This window comes from Ictidomys tridecemlineatus, chromosome 11 (assembly GCF_052094955.1).
Source record: "Ictidomys tridecemlineatus isolate mIctTri1 chromosome 11, mIctTri1.hap1, whole genome shotgun sequence".
In the NCBI taxonomy this organism is placed as follows: Eukaryota; Metazoa; Chordata; class Mammalia; order Rodentia; family Sciuridae; genus Ictidomys; species Ictidomys tridecemlineatus.
Window position 1 is genome coordinate 3,724,651 of NC_135487.1, and position 15,996 is coordinate 3,740,646.

A 15,996-nucleotide genomic window follows, 5' to 3' on the forward strand; every position below is an offset into this window, starting at 1 on the left:
CCCTGCCCTGCAGGTCCCCTGGTGTTAGACGTGAGAAGGTGATCAGGGTGCAGGACTGAAGGGCACAGTGAATGCACAGGAGAGGCAGTCCTTTGGAGCTGTGTCCTCAAGAGACTGCAATTCTTTGGCTCACCTGCAGGGCCACAGTGAAGTGGCTGGTCTTAGTGTCTCGGACGATGCTTGTGTTCATGGCTGACTGGATACCCCATCGCCACTGCAGGTAGCCCACTGTGTTCTTATCCAGGTTCCGAGCTAGGACAGTGGTAAGGCCAGGACGGATGCCACGGGATGAAAACTGCAGAGCACAGTTTGTCGTCACAAAGCTGGGGGGACACAGAAAGGGTCTGGATGACGCCTGCTCTCAGCTGTTCTCTGTCATTTCCTAAGACCTCACTCATAATCACTCCATGAATCCCTGGACCAGCTCCCAGCAAGGATGGTGAAGGACCACAGGACATGGGAGGGAGGCATGGTGGAACCTTCTAGGACTTTGCCTGGCAACCTGCACTACCCTGTCCACCCTAACTTTAGACTGCTGTGTCCCCACACTAATGGACAGCAGTCCTGCTCCAGGTCAGTGACTGCAGGGTGCTCTCAGACGCAGCCCGGGGCCATGTTCCTGAATGCTGCTGCACACTCACTGGAGCTGGCGCCTATGCCAGGCACCTGGCTTACAGTGCAGGCCGGAGGGTGAGCAGTCTTCCCCAGGCCATGGATGTGTGGCAGAATCTTCCTGGGGCCCAGGCATCAGTATATTTTTAAAAAATACCCAGGTGATCCTGGTGTACACCTGCATTGTGAACTCCGGACTTAAGCTACTGGAAAAGCCATCATCGGTGAACAGCTCTGAGGTTTGCTTCCAAGGCGGTACAGCCCCATCTTCTGGTTAAAAAAGGGTATTTCCCTAACTAGCAGGACTCAGAGCTTGGCTGTAGAGTAGGATGTGAGCGGGAACCAGCCCAGCACTCACTCTGGCCACTGACAGCAAGTCCTACCAGCATCACTCCCTTACCCACTGCTGAAGCTTCCTTTGGCCAAATGAGCCAAGAGCCCACTCTTCACTCTCCACAGGTCCCAACCCAACCCTCCTGTCATTCTCAAGCCATGCTGAAGAAGGGCCACCCATTTTTAAGCTTTAGCCACACCGGGTTAAGTGAGCAAGGAGAGAGAAGACAGAAAGTGATCTCTAGAATTCCAAGAGGACTGCTTTTTCTTGGGATAGGGTCTCACTCTGTTGTCCAGGCTGGCTTCCTGCCACGCCATCTAGAGCTGGGATCACAGGTGCCTGCCACCATGGCCCACTTCACAACCTCTGACTGTGGCATGGACATGCAAATAACTTAAAGCATGGGGCAGGAAGTCTGTAGAGTGGACTTACCTTGTCTGGTCACTGTACAGTAATAAACTGGCACCCCTGTTTATAAACCATCCCCACTATTTATACACAAGTCACCCTTGTTCATAAATCAAGATTCTCAGTCTGATAAACTCTGGTGCTACAACACATTCTATTTCCAGACCTGTAAAAGCTGACAACCAGCCAGATCCCTGGTGACCGCTTTGGATAGACCCTTTGAGGCCAAACCAGAGCAAAATGATAAAAAAAAAATTTCCTCAGTGATGTTTCTAAGTCTGTCTGAAGACTTACCTGAGGAGGCCTTGAAATAACTAGATTCCTAGTTCCCTCCTTCAGAGGACTGAATTCAGTTTTTCATCAGCACCGGGGTGACAATTCTAAACAGACAAGGTTAGGCCAACACTGCCATGCACACACAGGTAATCGCCCCACATCCTGGTTAATGGTTTCAGCCCTGTCCCCTTCGCAGACCTGTGAACCCAATTTTAGAGCAGTGGCCTGCAGGGTCTTGGTCTATCTTTTTTGTGGTGTGTGGCTCTTGGGACTAAACCTTGGGAAGCTCTACCATTGAGCTAAGTTGCCTAGGTTGCCCAGGCTGGCCTTGAACTTTGACTCTCCTACCTCCATCTCCCAAGCCGCTAGGATAACAGGCATGGCTACTGGGCCTGGCCATGATCCCTCTTTCTTGTGTTCTCTGCTTATACCACATGCCATGTGCTCCCAGGGGGCTCTTGCACCCAAGTTCTCTCACAATACTTCTTACTCTGTGTGCCAGCCTGATTCTTGGACCCGCCTTGCTCCCTATCCACAACACACTGACCAACCAGCCTGGCTAGCAGGATCTGAGTGATCCTGATAGGCCCAAAAACACACCCCAGTGGAAACGGAATAGCTTTCTCATCAACACCTGCTCTGCCTCAGGACACCTTCAGCTCTACTTTCCTCAGAGGAAAGAGATGTGATTTACCTCCCTCCCAAATCCTTGATCTGAGCTTGCAGAGACACCTGTGACCCCATCACATGGGAAAGGAGGACACTGTGCTGGTCTACAAGGTACAACTGTGCACAGTCCTAGGAGTATGACATTGCTGCAGCCACAGAGATGAAGAAAGCAGGGACTGGGCAGAGCTCTGGCATATGTGAGTCCAACTGATTACCAGGCAGTTCAATATCTCCTGGGACAAAGAAATGACCCACATGTCGTAAGTATCTCAGACTGCTGACTTACAAAGGTATTTTTTATTGTCTTGTGGTTCTTAGAGGACCATGAGGTCAAAGGTGGGGAGACTTCTTAGCACAGAGGAGAGGCCTGGCTGGGGCTGGGGCCAGAATTAGCCTCCCACCCCCAATCTGGTGCCCTTTCCAACCTGCAGGCTGCCAGGCTGCATGTTGGTGCCAGGCCTCTGCCCCATGGTGCTCAATAACCTTGTAGGATGATGAAAAAAGAAGTCCAAATGACCTTGACCATGAGAACACACAGATTCTGGTCTTCTAAATGCAGACCACCAAAGAGTAGTTATCTCATCTTTATATTTACCATCTTGGTGTGAGATTACGGAACAGCTTGAGACCAAATAAAGGCCCCTGGAGATCTCCAGCTCCAAATTCCAACTGTTTGAAAAAGAAAGAAATAATTAATTAATAATTAATTAATAGTGACCCAGGTCTCAAATGTGTACCCTGGTCAGAATTCCTTTGTTTGCTTCAATGTTCTTGCCAGGGCTCTAAATAGAGGGAGCACCAGGTTCATGCTGCTCTACCCTTACCCCTGCCCACTGGAGCTGATAGCTTCCCCAGGCCTGCCTAGAGGCCCAGGCAGCAGTAGGGGGTTCCTCAAAAATAACACTGCTGGCCTCAGACCCAGTGTACCTACCTCCTGCTCAGTCAGAATAGGAGAGCAGTCTGCTCCTCTTGACCCACTGATGTTCTGCTTTGGTCAGGTGTGCCACCACCCCCACACCATGGTGCCAACTCCTTTACTCTGAAGTTCCTACAGGACTGGATGTGGGCCTCAGGGGTCTGATGTTAGAGCCCAACAGCAGTTCTCCGCTTGCAAGGCCTTAGAAGTCACAGCTAGCAGTGGCTGCCTCATGTACTCGCATAGGTGACTCTCAAGGCAAGTCTCAATGTTAATTTGATGCAGCTTAGGACTTGGCAGAGCTGGATGCTACTTGATCAACTAGCAGTGGGCCAGGGCCCCAAGACAGGCATGGCCTCCTGTCCCTGAAGGAATTGGGGTCAGCCCACAAGGACTGCTAGAAGGAAAGATACTGAGTTTCTATAGAGGCTGGATTTCTGGAATTGGCATCTGAAGGACATCTTATCCTAGCTTTAAACTGTTCAGCAGACTGGCAGGACTCTTCAGATGGGACCAACATTTAAAAGTCTGATATCCAGTACCTGGCTTCACAACGACATGGTCACCCCCTGCCACTGTGAGGGTTAACTTTTAGAGGGCACATATTAAAAAATAAGGCTTGGCATGGACAATATGATCCAGCCTCATGGCAGTCTTACCTCTCCCCAGCCCTTTGCAGAGGTGACACGGCGGAGTGCGAAGTTAATGGAACCCCCACCATTGCCATTCTGGGTCGAGAGGCTTCCGGAGAGGATGGCTGTGTCTGTGGCCGTCAAAGGTGCCTAGAAAAAGACACTGGCTGTTACAAGTGAACCAAGCAACAGGAAGCGCAATGCCAGCAGTCTGATGACTCCTCTGTAGACACATGGCCAAAGGCACAGAGACAGCAGGTCCGAAGTGAAAAGCCCTGCGGCCACCTCAACCACTGCACTGTTATTTGAACTGCATGTGGCCATGAAGGTGAAATGTTTTGTAAAAGCTTAGTGGGGAAAATTGAAAAAACCACAGAAACCCAGGGTTAAATGCTGGGTCATTAGAGTGCCCATGTATGGAAGTGCACAGTGATTCTACATTGTGCCTCCCACTGTAGGCTACCTGAGCCTTTCGAGTACCTGTATGCCATCAGGTTCTGGAAGGAACTGAAAAACCTTTCTTTTTTTTTTTTTTTTTTTTGAGAATTTTTAATATTTATTTTTTAGTTCTCGGCGGACACAACATCTTTATTGGTATGTGGTGCTGAGGATTGAACCTGGGCCGCACGCATGCCAGGCGAGCGCGCTACAGCTTGAGCCACATCCCCAGCCCCTGAAAAACCTTTCAATAGCATGTGCGAAGGCACAAAACTCTAGGAGAGGGCAAGTGTCCCTGTGTCAATCCATGTTGCAGGCTGATATACTTGAGAATCAATAAAGAGCTAAGGAGGTGGAGACCTGCAGTAGTCCTCAGTGGAAAGGCCTGGCTTTGTCGTATCCAAATATTGGGCAAAGGTGACATTTCAGTGACCCCAGGGCTCAGGAGCAGAGATGCTATAACCTACCAGCACATAATGGCATGTAAGAAAACCAGTTCTTAGAATTATCCACGGAGGTCTGCCTTCTCTCCTAAAATCATCAGGACCTTGGGCTTCTAGGTCTCCCAGACCATTAATGTCCCTGAGACCCTGCAGCCTGAAAGCCCCAGATTGGCACGCATGCTGGCTCATGTGTGGACAGAGCGGTAACAGACATGGCTGTGACTGCAGCTGGCTTTTCTTTAAAGTGGCTAATTGCATGCTTTCATAAATAAAGATGAGAAAAACCCCAGGCAAACTCTCATTCCAGCTGCTGGGGGTGCTGTGCCTCATTAACTCAGGCCTGTGTGGTACCAAGAGAGGTGTTTGTATGCTTTACCTCAATGGACTGGGATATGTGCATTTTATTGATTTCAATCTGTGGAAAGCCACTTCCAGATACATCTTCATACTCCTCATCATAGCGATCAAAAAGGTCAGTGGCATCTACTCCAACGCTGATAGTTCCCTGGGGCAGAAAAATAAGCAGTCAGCATGAAGGTATCTGTGGAATGAAGGGCAATTCAAGCACAAGCTCAGTTTAACTGAACTGGGCATGTGGCTTCACAGTCCCTGGGCTTGGGCACGACACTTCACCATGCAGCCACGCAAGTGTGAATGTCACAGTTTATAAACCACACAGCTGCAGGGTACCAGGGACTTCCAGAGCTAGGAAGTAGTGTTCTGACCAGGAGAACCAGTCTGCAGAGCAATACATGCCAAAGACAAGTGTTAGTACAAGGAAAGCGAGGTTAGCTGGGCACAGAGGTGCACACCTGTACTCCCAGACACTCGGGTGGCCAAGGCAGGAGGATCACAAGTTCAAGGCCAACCTCAGCAACTTAGTGAGACCCTGTCTCAAAGTAAAAAAATTAAAAAGAGCTGGGAATTAAGCTCAGTGGTAAAGTCCCTGGTTCAAACCCCAGTACCAAAATCAAAACCAAACCAAACAAAAAGAAAAGAAAACTTCGTGAGTATGGCCTGACCTGAGCTTCAAAACAAAACGGGATTCCTGGATGCTTGGGACCACCTAGAAATTAGCTACTTGGATTAACCATTTTTTTCCTAAATACTCTTACACCATAGAACTACCTTAAAAACTCTTTTCTTTGGCAGATTTTAAAATTTCTCTGCCTTGGGCTGGGACTGAAGCTCAGTGGTAGAGTGCCCGCCTTGCACGTGTGAGGCACTGGGTTCAATCCTCAGCACCACATAAATAATAAATAAAGATACTGTGTCCAACTACAAAAAAATAAAAAAATATATTTTAAAAAATTGCACTGCCTTTTAAAGTAATTTAAAAATTAAGTTAGGAGGGGCTGGGGTTGTGGCTCAGTGGTGGAGTGCTCATCCAGTACATGTGAGGTACTGGGTTCAAACTTCAGCACCACATAAAAATGAAATAAAGATATTGTATCCACCTACAACTAATATTACAAAAAAAAAGGTTATGAGAAACATAAGACCACATTCTCTCAAGAAATACTAAACTGACAGGCATGGTGGTGCCTTTCTGTAATCCCAGCAATTTGGGAGGCTAAAGCTAGAGAATTGCAAGTTCAAGGTCAGCCTCAGCAAATTAGCAAGACCCTGTCTCTAAATAAAAACTAAAAATGGCTGGGGATGTGGCTCAGTGGTTAAGCTCCTCTGGGTTTAATCCCTGGTACAAAAAAACAAAAACAAAAACAAAAACAAAAACAAAAAACAACCCAACCAAAAACCAAAAAACTAAAATTTTGTTGACTGATAAAAATACTCATTACTTAGAAAAATCAACAGTCATTATTTTCTTTCATAGTCCAAAGACTTTCCAAACAGGTATATATATTAATTAACCCATGTACAGAAACATGACCACACATACTTTTATTAAATTCTCTGCAGCCCATTTTTAAAAAGAACTTTACTAAGGTAAAATTTATATCTAATATAAACTGCGCATATCTGAAGTGCATACTTGAAAGAGTTTTGACATATGAATACATTTGTGAAACCACATCTGAAACTTGAGACACAAGCCAGGTGTGGTGGCATACACCTGTAATCCCAGCAATTTAGGAAGATGAGGCAGGAAGATCACAAGTTTGAGGCCAGCCTTGGCAACTTAGTGAGGCTCTGTCTGGAAATTAAAAAAAAAAAAAAAAAAAAGGGAAAAGAAAAAGGAAACAGGATGTAGCTCACTGTACTGCTTATGTAGTAATGCAAGGCCCTGGTATTAATCTCTAGTGCCATGAAAAGAAAAAAAAAGATAACAAAAAAACCCAGATGCAGAACATTCCCATCACTCCAAAGGTAGCTGCTGACAGTGTTTTAATTTTAAACAGTGAAGAAAGGCACCCCTGAAAGGGGATGTGTGGACAAAGTCGTGAGAGGAGCGAGGGCCAGCCTCTGTGGGCAATTGTGCAGGAGCCAGAGGCTGCTGGGGCGGAGCCAGAGGGGAGGCACAGGTCGGACATAGGGAGCAGGGCTGGGACACAGAACGTTTCCCAAAGGCTCCTGCGTTAGAGGCTTCAGCTGGGCGTGTTGGCACCTGGGGTAGTTCCAGCTACTTAGGAAGTTGAGGCAGGGAGTTTGAGGTGTTGGGCAACATGACAAGACCCCCATCTAAAAAAGAAAAAAAAGGATTGGTATCCAGCTTCACGATATTGGGGTGGGGTGTGGAACCTAAGAGGTGGGGCCCAGTGGGAAGGTTCTAGATCACTGGGGTATGTCCTTGAAGGGACTGTGAGACCCTGTTCTCCTTTTCTTTCTTGTTCAGGCCAGGGGGTAGGTGATTTTGCTTTACAATGAGCTCCCTACCATGATATACCACAAGTGGCAAAGAGGCCAACTGACCAAGGATCAAACTTCCAAAACTGTCAGGTGCAGTGGCACACACCTGTAATCCCAGCAGTTTGGTGGGTTGAAGCAGGAGGATTCCAAGTTTGAGACCAGCCTTAGCAATTTAACAAAACCTTATCTTAAAATAAAAAGGGCTGGAAATATGGCTAAGTGGTAGAGCACCTCTGGGTTCAGTTCCCAGTACTGCAACCAATCAATTCTCCACAGCTGGGAGCCAGATAAACCTGATCTGTTCAAAAGTTGATTACTTAGGTCTGTTACAGTAATGGAAACCTGGCTCTAGGATGAGTTTGTGGGGGGCGATGCATAGGTGGTCGCACAGATGTCACAGGTGTGGTTTTCCTAGGACCACACCAGTTTAACACTGTTGTTTCTGTTGGCCTTAATTTTTTTTTCAAAGTACCACCATCATCAATAGCTGCCTTAAACTAGATGCCTGAATGGGTTTACCAGACTGCTCTTCCCCCTGTCCTTGCATCATCTGCCCTGGTCTCCTTGTCTGCTGGCATTAGAGGCATAGGGCCTTTGGAAATGATCAGAAGCTCTATCATGTTTCCCCCTCTCTTTTTTTGAGGCACTGGTTTCGAACTGAGGGCCTTGCACATGAATGTAGCTTTACCTTTGAGCTATATTCTCAGGCCCCACCTTTTAATTTTGAAACAGGGTCTTGCTAAGCTTCTCAGGCAGGCTGGCATGGAACTTGTGATTCTCCCTGCCTCAGCCACCATGCCTGCCTCTTCTCCCATCTCTTTCCAGATGAAACAAGACAGCACACTCCCTTTTAGGACTAGAGTCCACAGAGCTCACCAACAATCAGAGTGAGGCACTACAGATTCCTTCCAGGCTCAGCTGTGCTGTAGCAGACAGGTGGCCAGGGCCTGATCCTGTGGGATATATGAAGATATAGAGGCATTGGCCAACCACAGATACTGGAAACTGGGTAAGTGTGACAATATATGGGAAATAGAAGTAGACTCATTGTGCAGCAGGACCTAACAGTGCTCTGGGCACTGTTGCCAGGTGTCCTTGTCACAGGCTGAATGATGTAAACCAGGAGCTGCATTGTATCTGTGAAGGACCATAGTACATATTTTGGTGTTGTGGGCCATGTGGTCTCTGCCTGCCACTGTTCAGCTCCTCTGTTGTCCATGGGAAAGAGGATAAAAGCAAATGACTAGGTGTGGCTGGACACCATACTTTAAACCAGTAAAGCTTGTTGGAAAACCCTGAATCCAAACTGCATAAAATTCCTTCCTCTCTCCCTCCCTTTTGTGCAGGGGACTGAACTCAGGGCCTTGAGCAAGCTTAGCAAGCACTCTACCACTGAGATATAGTCCCAGTCCTTGAATTGCTTGTGATTTTCTTTTGATGTTTTCCTGTTTCTTAACTTGAAGCCTGTGTAAGAGCAGGCAAGAGCTTCAGTGTGGCACCCTGACAGAAATCTACCCGCCTTTACTGTTTGTAATGCTTTGTTTTTTTGATGAACTATTCAGGTAGTGATGAGATTGAACGTAGTGTATGTTTTATTAAAAAAATAAATACCACATTTCTGTTTTCCCTGAAAGTTGAACTTGTATAAAATATTTTTCCATATTGATCGTCCAAAGTGCTAACTCTGATCACAGGAGAATTAAGTTTTGGCTTTGCCAACAAAGGGCCAGCATCACATGCTATATATATATATATTTTTAAGTTGTAGATGGACACCATACCTTTATTTATTTATCTTGCCTCACACATTTGAGGCAAGTACTCTACTACTGAGTTCCAGCCCCAGTCCGGGGAAAAAATGTTTGCGTGTGTGGTACTGTGGATTCCTTACCACTGAGCTATACTTTCAGCCCTTTTGATTTTGAGATAGGGTCGTGCTAAGTGGTCTAAGCTGGCCTCAGATGTGTGAGCCTCCTGAGTCACTGGGGTTATGGGTGTGCACCACTGCTCCTAGTTGCACCCCAAAGTTTGTAATGCAGAAGTGAAAAGAAAAAGCTGCTTCTGGGATGGTCCCAAGTGGGACTCACGAGCCACAGTGCTAGTCTCCTGTCAGTGCACAGACTCCAAGCAGAAACTCAGTCAATTCTGATAACCACTTGATTTTTTTTTTTTAAAGAGAGAGTGAGAGAGGGGGACAGAGAGAGAGAGAATTTTAACATTTATTTATTTTTTCTTAGTTCTCGGCGGACACATCTTTGTTTGTATGTGGTGCTGAGGATGGAACCCGGGCCGCACGCACGCTAGGCGAGTGCGCTACCGCTTGAGCCACATCCCCAGCCCCTAACCACTTGATTTCTGAGGGTGAAATACCTGACACCACACATGCTTCTGTGAACTTGGGGAAGAGGGTCCACACTGAATGTGAAACTGTTTCTGTGGGAGTGAAGGGCAAGGGAGGAAGCAGGGAGAGCAGGCAGGGAAGGACGTGACTCAATCCTTCAGCTCAAGACAGCAGCACTGGGGAAACCAGTGACCTACGTGTGCATTTCCTAACTGGCCACCTCCTTCAACTCATGAGACCCAGCAATTTTCATTTGATTCTTTGGAGAAAGGCAATCATGTTGTATGCATTATTTCAATTTTTTTTTGGTCCCAGGGATTGAACCCAGGGGTGCTTAACCACTGGGCCACATCCCCAGCCCTTTTTATATTTTATTTAGAGACAGAGTCTTGCTGAGTTGCTTAGGGCCTTGCTGAGGCTGCTTTGAACTCACAATCCTCCAGCCTTAGGCTCCTGAGCTGCTTGGATTTTGGTGTGTGCCACTACGCCCAGAGAATTATTTCAATATTTCTCTTACTATGTACCTAACTGTATTGGCTAAAGTAATTTTATTTCCTTTCCCAAACAAAATGTAAACATTAACTATCTGTGTTAATACTATGTGGACAATCAACTGATTTACCAGGGGATGGCATAGGTGTTAGAAGTTGAAAAATATTGTCCAGTCATCACTTTTTCAACTTCTCTGCTTGTTCCTTGCAAATGGCCACAATAACTGAAAACCTCCACAAGCCAGTGACTTTCAACTAGACACCTCTGGTGCTGAGCCAAGCCTATGGAAAGCAACTAAGCCAGAACAGTACCAGTGAGCCAGAGAGAATGTAAGGCTCAGGTGCCAACTTGCTTGATGAAATTAACTGTCCTGAAGATGACCCATCAAGTCATTTTGAGTTGACAAGGACATTTCTTTATTTTAGAGTGGTCTAGATGCCACCTTCTGCTCTTCTTCCTTTTCAGGGAAACAACCTTTAGAAATGGACTGGTCACAGCCTCAGAATAGATGGATTTCTTCCCTTGGTGCCAAGTATAGCTGGACTGCAAACTGTCATTCATTTTCTTTTTAAAAATATTTTTGTAGCTGTTGATAGACCTTTTTTTTTTTTTTTTTAAATTCATACGCGGTGCTGAGAATTGAACCCAGTGCCTCACACGTGCCAGGCCAGTGGACTACCACTGAGCCCCAGCCCCAGCCCCAGCCCCAGTCCCTGTCATTCATTTTCAGTTGCAAGAAAATATACTTTTGTATAATGAAAACTGACAAGTTTGAGAGTAACGAAATCAGATTTGAATTCTGACAGAAAATCAAGAATATAAAGCAAAGATAAACAAATCTAATACTGGTTAAGTCAAATGGATTAGATTTTTTTCGACCACTTCTAATCGAATATTTGTAAGCTCATGTCCTTTTATATCAAACTGTTACTGAATCAAACTTTGCAAAGAAAAAGGATTTACAAAAGAAAGTACTGCTGGGCATGGTGGAATAGGCCTATAATCCCAACTTAGAAGGCTGAGGGAGGAGGATCACAAGTTCAAGGCCAGCCTTAGCAATTTAGTGCAACCCTATACAACTTAGGGAGACCCTGTCTCAAAATAAAAAATTAAAAGGGCTGGGGATGTGGTTCAGTGGTTAAGCCCCTCTGGACTCAATCCAAAATCAACAAAACAAAACCAAAAACCAAAAAAAGGTAACTTCTCCTCCTCTTCTTTTTTTCTCCCAGTGCTGGGGATGGAACCCAGGACCTTATACATGCTAGGTAATTGCTTACCACTGAACTATATCCCCACAGGGCAGAGCCTCAATAAGTTGCCCAGCTTGGCCTCAAACTTGCAATTCTCCTGCCTCAGCTTCCTGAGAATAGCTGGGGTTACAGGCCTGTGGCATTCTCTTTAAGTAACCTCTGCCATTAGGTCCAAATCACAAACCTTTATCTTGCTTCCCCTTATTTTTCTACAGCAAGGCCTCAAATTTCTGTAAAAGGTATAGTAAATATTTTGGGTATTGTGGGCAACTATTACTGAGACTTCCCAGCTCTACTGTTGTAGCCCCAAACAACTACAGATAAAAGCAATGGACTTGTCCTGCTGTGCTCCAATAATATTTTATTTACAGACACTGAAATATGAGTTTGATATAGTTTACATGTTCCACAAAATATCCTTCTCCTTTTGATTTTTATAAAAATTCAAAATGTGAAAAACATTCTTTGGTCACGGGCTAATTGTGGCCATGAGCAGCAAGCGGTCAGTTTGTTGACACTTAGAGAGAGCACCTAATTCTACCCTCAGTGTATGGAAACAACAGCCCTTCACCAAAAGGATGATGCCTCTGGAAGGTTACCAGAGGCACACCTGGCAGCTGCAGACACTTGACTGCAACCTTTGTGCCTCTGGAACTAGAGGATCCCACATGCAGTGTGGAGTTCTGTCTTCTGTATCAGTGCTACTCGACCACAGGGCCTGTCAGTTTGTGGTTGCAAGTCTTCAACACAAGTCATCAAAAAGTCCCCAAACAAACAAACAAACAAAACAAACATGATCTAGTTTCTCAATTTCTGAGCTACACAATAAAAAACAAGTTGACAAGATTCACAGGTCGGAGGAGCAGCTGAAGAATCTACAGGAGGTGTCTCAGCTGGCCAGCTACAAGCCCACAACTGCCACCTTCATGGCCCACAGGTGCTCCACTCACAAGCTAGCCCTTTATCTTAAAGGGTAGAGAACAATAAGCACCTTTTTAAACCCTCCCTGCCCCCACCACTGCACTGATTCAGCCACAATCTGAATCTCCTGCTTAAGCTAGGGCCTGAGAATCTGCATTTTCATAAAAATAATATTATGATATAGTCGAGTTCACTAACTGGCTTTTGGTAGCATAAACTAGTTGATATTCTCTCTCTCTCTAGTTATAGATGAACACAATACCTTTATTTTTTTATCTTGAAGTGGTGCTGGGGACGGAACCCAGTGCCTCACGAGTGAGAGGCAAGCGCTCTCTCACTGAGCCACAACCCCAGCCCCTGATACTCTTTTTTCTTAACTGAAATTTTTACAGAAATTAAAAATTAGATGTTCATATGCAGTTATGTAAGAATAAGAAGCAGCAGCTTGGGAAGCTGAGACAGAGGGACCTCGAGTTCAAAGCCAGCCTCAGCAACAATGAGGTGCTAAGCAAGGTGAGGCACTAAGCCACTCAGTGAGACCCTGACTCTAAATAAAATACAAAACAGGGCTGGGGATGTGGCTCAGTGGTTGAGTACCCAAGTTCAATTCCTGGTACTCACCTCTCTCCACAGAAAAAAATAAATAAAAGAGGCTAGAGATCCTGTCTCAAAATAAAAAGGGCTAGGACTGGGTATGGTGGTGCATGTCTGTAATCCCAGCAGCTTCGGAGGCTGAGACAGGAGGATCGTGGGTTCAGCCAGCCTCAGCAAAGGTGAGGTGCTAAACAACTCAGTGAGACCCTGTCTCTAAATAAAATACAAAATAGGGCTGGGGATGTGGCTTAGTGGTTGAGTGTCCCCTGAATTCAACCCTTGGTACAAAAAAAAAAAAAAAAAAAAAAAGGCTGGGGACATAGTTCAGTGGTTAAGTGTCCCTGGGTTCAATCCCCAGGCCCTACTCTCAAAAAGAAAAGAAGAAAAAAAAAAAAGGCAATAGAAATTAAACATGAGAGGAGACATGATACCTGCCGGCCTGCTGAGGCTGAGGAGAGCTAGCTCTGGCAGGGAGTATGGAGATGCATCTGTGACTGAAGTTGATCAAAGGGACTTCAAAGGACAACCACTAGTACCATACCACAGATGAAACAGGGCTGGGAAATACAGGTGTGCTATCTGAGCATCCAGACAGCCTCCACAATGTAATCCAACCTATAGGGGCCATAACCAGTTGGGCAAGGACTATGTGCCCTGTTTAGGAAACTGGGCCTTATTTCTCTGGGAAGTTGCCTTAGTTACTAAAACTGAAAAAAAAAAAAAAAAAAAAAAAGAACACTATGAACACATGATTCAGAAGTGCAGAATAAACGTCAGAAGAGAAGAACTCAAAGGATGGGGTGGCTAGGAACGACAGACTGGAGGAAGAAAGAGGGTAAGGAACTGGGATTTTTCTGCCTAAGTCTGGTAAGTATTTGAAACTTTCCAAGCTATTTACAATATTACTTTGATGAAAAATATTTTCCCCCACACCTTTACAACTTCCAAACTAGAAACTGCTTAAAAATGATTACCATCCCCAAATGGTCTTATATGCATAATTTAGTTTTTATTTAAAAAAAATTTTTTTTAGTCGTAGATGAACACAATGCCTTTATTTTGTTTATTTATTTTTATGTGGTGCTAAGGACTGAAACCAATGCCTCACATATGCTAATACTCTATGGCTGAGCCCCAGCCCCAGCCCTAGCCCTATATGCATACTTTAAATTAGTAGACTACTTGTGTCAGTAAGCCTCAGCTGTTTCTTGCTCAGAAGGACCCAACATAACCACAGGACACCTTTTCTGACAAGCAGGGCCAGCAACATGAGAGAGCCCTTCCCAGCTAGCCATCTGACATCATCAGTAGGCCAACCATGCCCAATACCAGGGGATCCAGCTCAAATGGCAGTACCAACTACCTTGGCCTGGGGTCGCTCCTGCACTGGCTCTGTGGATGGCCTGTAAATTTTAGTGTTTTTTTGGGGGATGGGGGTGGGGTTGGGGTAGGTACTGGGGATTGAACTGAGGAGCACTCAACCAGTGAGCCACATCTCCAGCCCTGTTTTGTATTTTATTTAGATATACAGCACCTTGACGATGCTGAGGCTGGCTTTAAACTCGTGATCCTCCTGCCTCAGCCTCCCAAATTGCTGGGATTTCAAGCGTGAGCCACCATGTCCGGCTAATTTTTACCTTAATTACATAGCCCATCCTCCCGATGTCCTCTTCTGGAAGACAGAGGTCCTCACCACATAGTGTTTTAAGATGAGACAGCGCGACAAAAGCTTTGTTTCCATAAGTCTACAGCAGCCTCATTAGCTCAATGTTCCTGATACTGAGCTCAAACCATTTCCTGAAACATTCAGTCAGTGCTACTGGTTCTGGTCTCTCAGTCTCTCTCTCTCTCTTTTTGGCACTGGGGATCAAACTCAGGGGCACTTTTACCACTGAGCTACATTCCCAGCCCTCTTTATTTTTTGAGACAGGGCCTTGCTAAGTTGCTGAGGCTGACCTTGAACTTGCGGTCCTCCTGTCTCAGTCTCCTGAGTCGCTGGGATCACAGGTGTGGCCACCATGCCTGGCTGGTTCTGGTCTCTTGGGTCATCATATATTAAGCCTGGTCCCTGCTTCACTGCAGAGTGAGGGGAAACATACCTCTTAGACTTCAACCCTACAAATCCCCCATCATTGTTCTAGACACATCTTAGACACACCAGATTCACTTCCCCTCCACTGGAAAGTTCTTCCCCAGGTACCTTCATCTCATCTTTGTCCTAGCATCACTTTCTCGGTAAGGCTTACACCCTCTTTGAGCCTGCTGACCTGCCCCTTACCTTGCTCCAGTTGCCCCATGGCATCAGGATGTGACCTATGCACCGTGCACTGTGCATAACCTGTCCCCCAGGTAGAATGCTACTCCATGACAGCTGGACTTCATCTATTTTAGTCTCTGCTGAATGTATTGCTTTGTTTGTCATAATGCTGGGGATGCAACCCAGGCCTTACAGGTGCTAGGCAAGTGCTACCACTGAGCTACACAGCCCTGATGTCCACTTCTTGAATGACGCTCTGTAGGGTATTGGCATCCAATTCAAATTACTTTGTGAAAAATCAACCCTCTTTACCCTGCACCCCACAAAAGATGCTAAAATTGGCTGCTAATATTCAGCCAATGAGTCAATTAAAGGCTACCATTTCCTCCTTCCCTCCTCTTCTAAGCTAGCCTGTTGTTGCTGCTGGTAGTTTTTGTTTTGTGCTTAGCCCCTTCATCCTTGTTTGCTGGGCTGGTAGGTACTTGCTGCTGTCCTCTGGCCTGGGTCATCTGTGGGTGTGAAGCATCTTCACTACATCCAACAGGGAATGAACCCTTGGCTACAGAGAGGAAATGCTGCACTTTTTTAAAAACAACTTTTAAAAT

The 15,996-nt window shown here is 45.8% G+C and overlaps 1 protein-coding gene across 1 annotated transcript in view; it reads right to left on the minus strand.

Annotated features, from left to right (window-relative positions):
• The window catches only part of Dnajc11 (DnaJ heat shock protein family (Hsp40) member C11), a 60,328-nt gene that overhangs the window by 10,016 nt on the left and 34,316 nt on the right, over window positions 1-15,996 (minus strand). Inside the window, exons 5-8 of the mRNA XM_005334736.5 lie at window positions 5,105-5,233; window positions 3,875-3,997; window positions 2,895-2,968; window positions 134-323 (exon numbers count right to left, since the gene is read on the minus strand). Of these exons, the coding sequence (XP_005334793.1) occupies window positions 134-323; window positions 2,895-2,968; window positions 3,875-3,997; window positions 5,105-5,233 (516 nt within the window). The remainder of the gene's footprint in view (window positions 1-133; window positions 324-2,894; window positions 2,969-3,874; window positions 3,998-5,104; window positions 5,234-15,996) is intronic.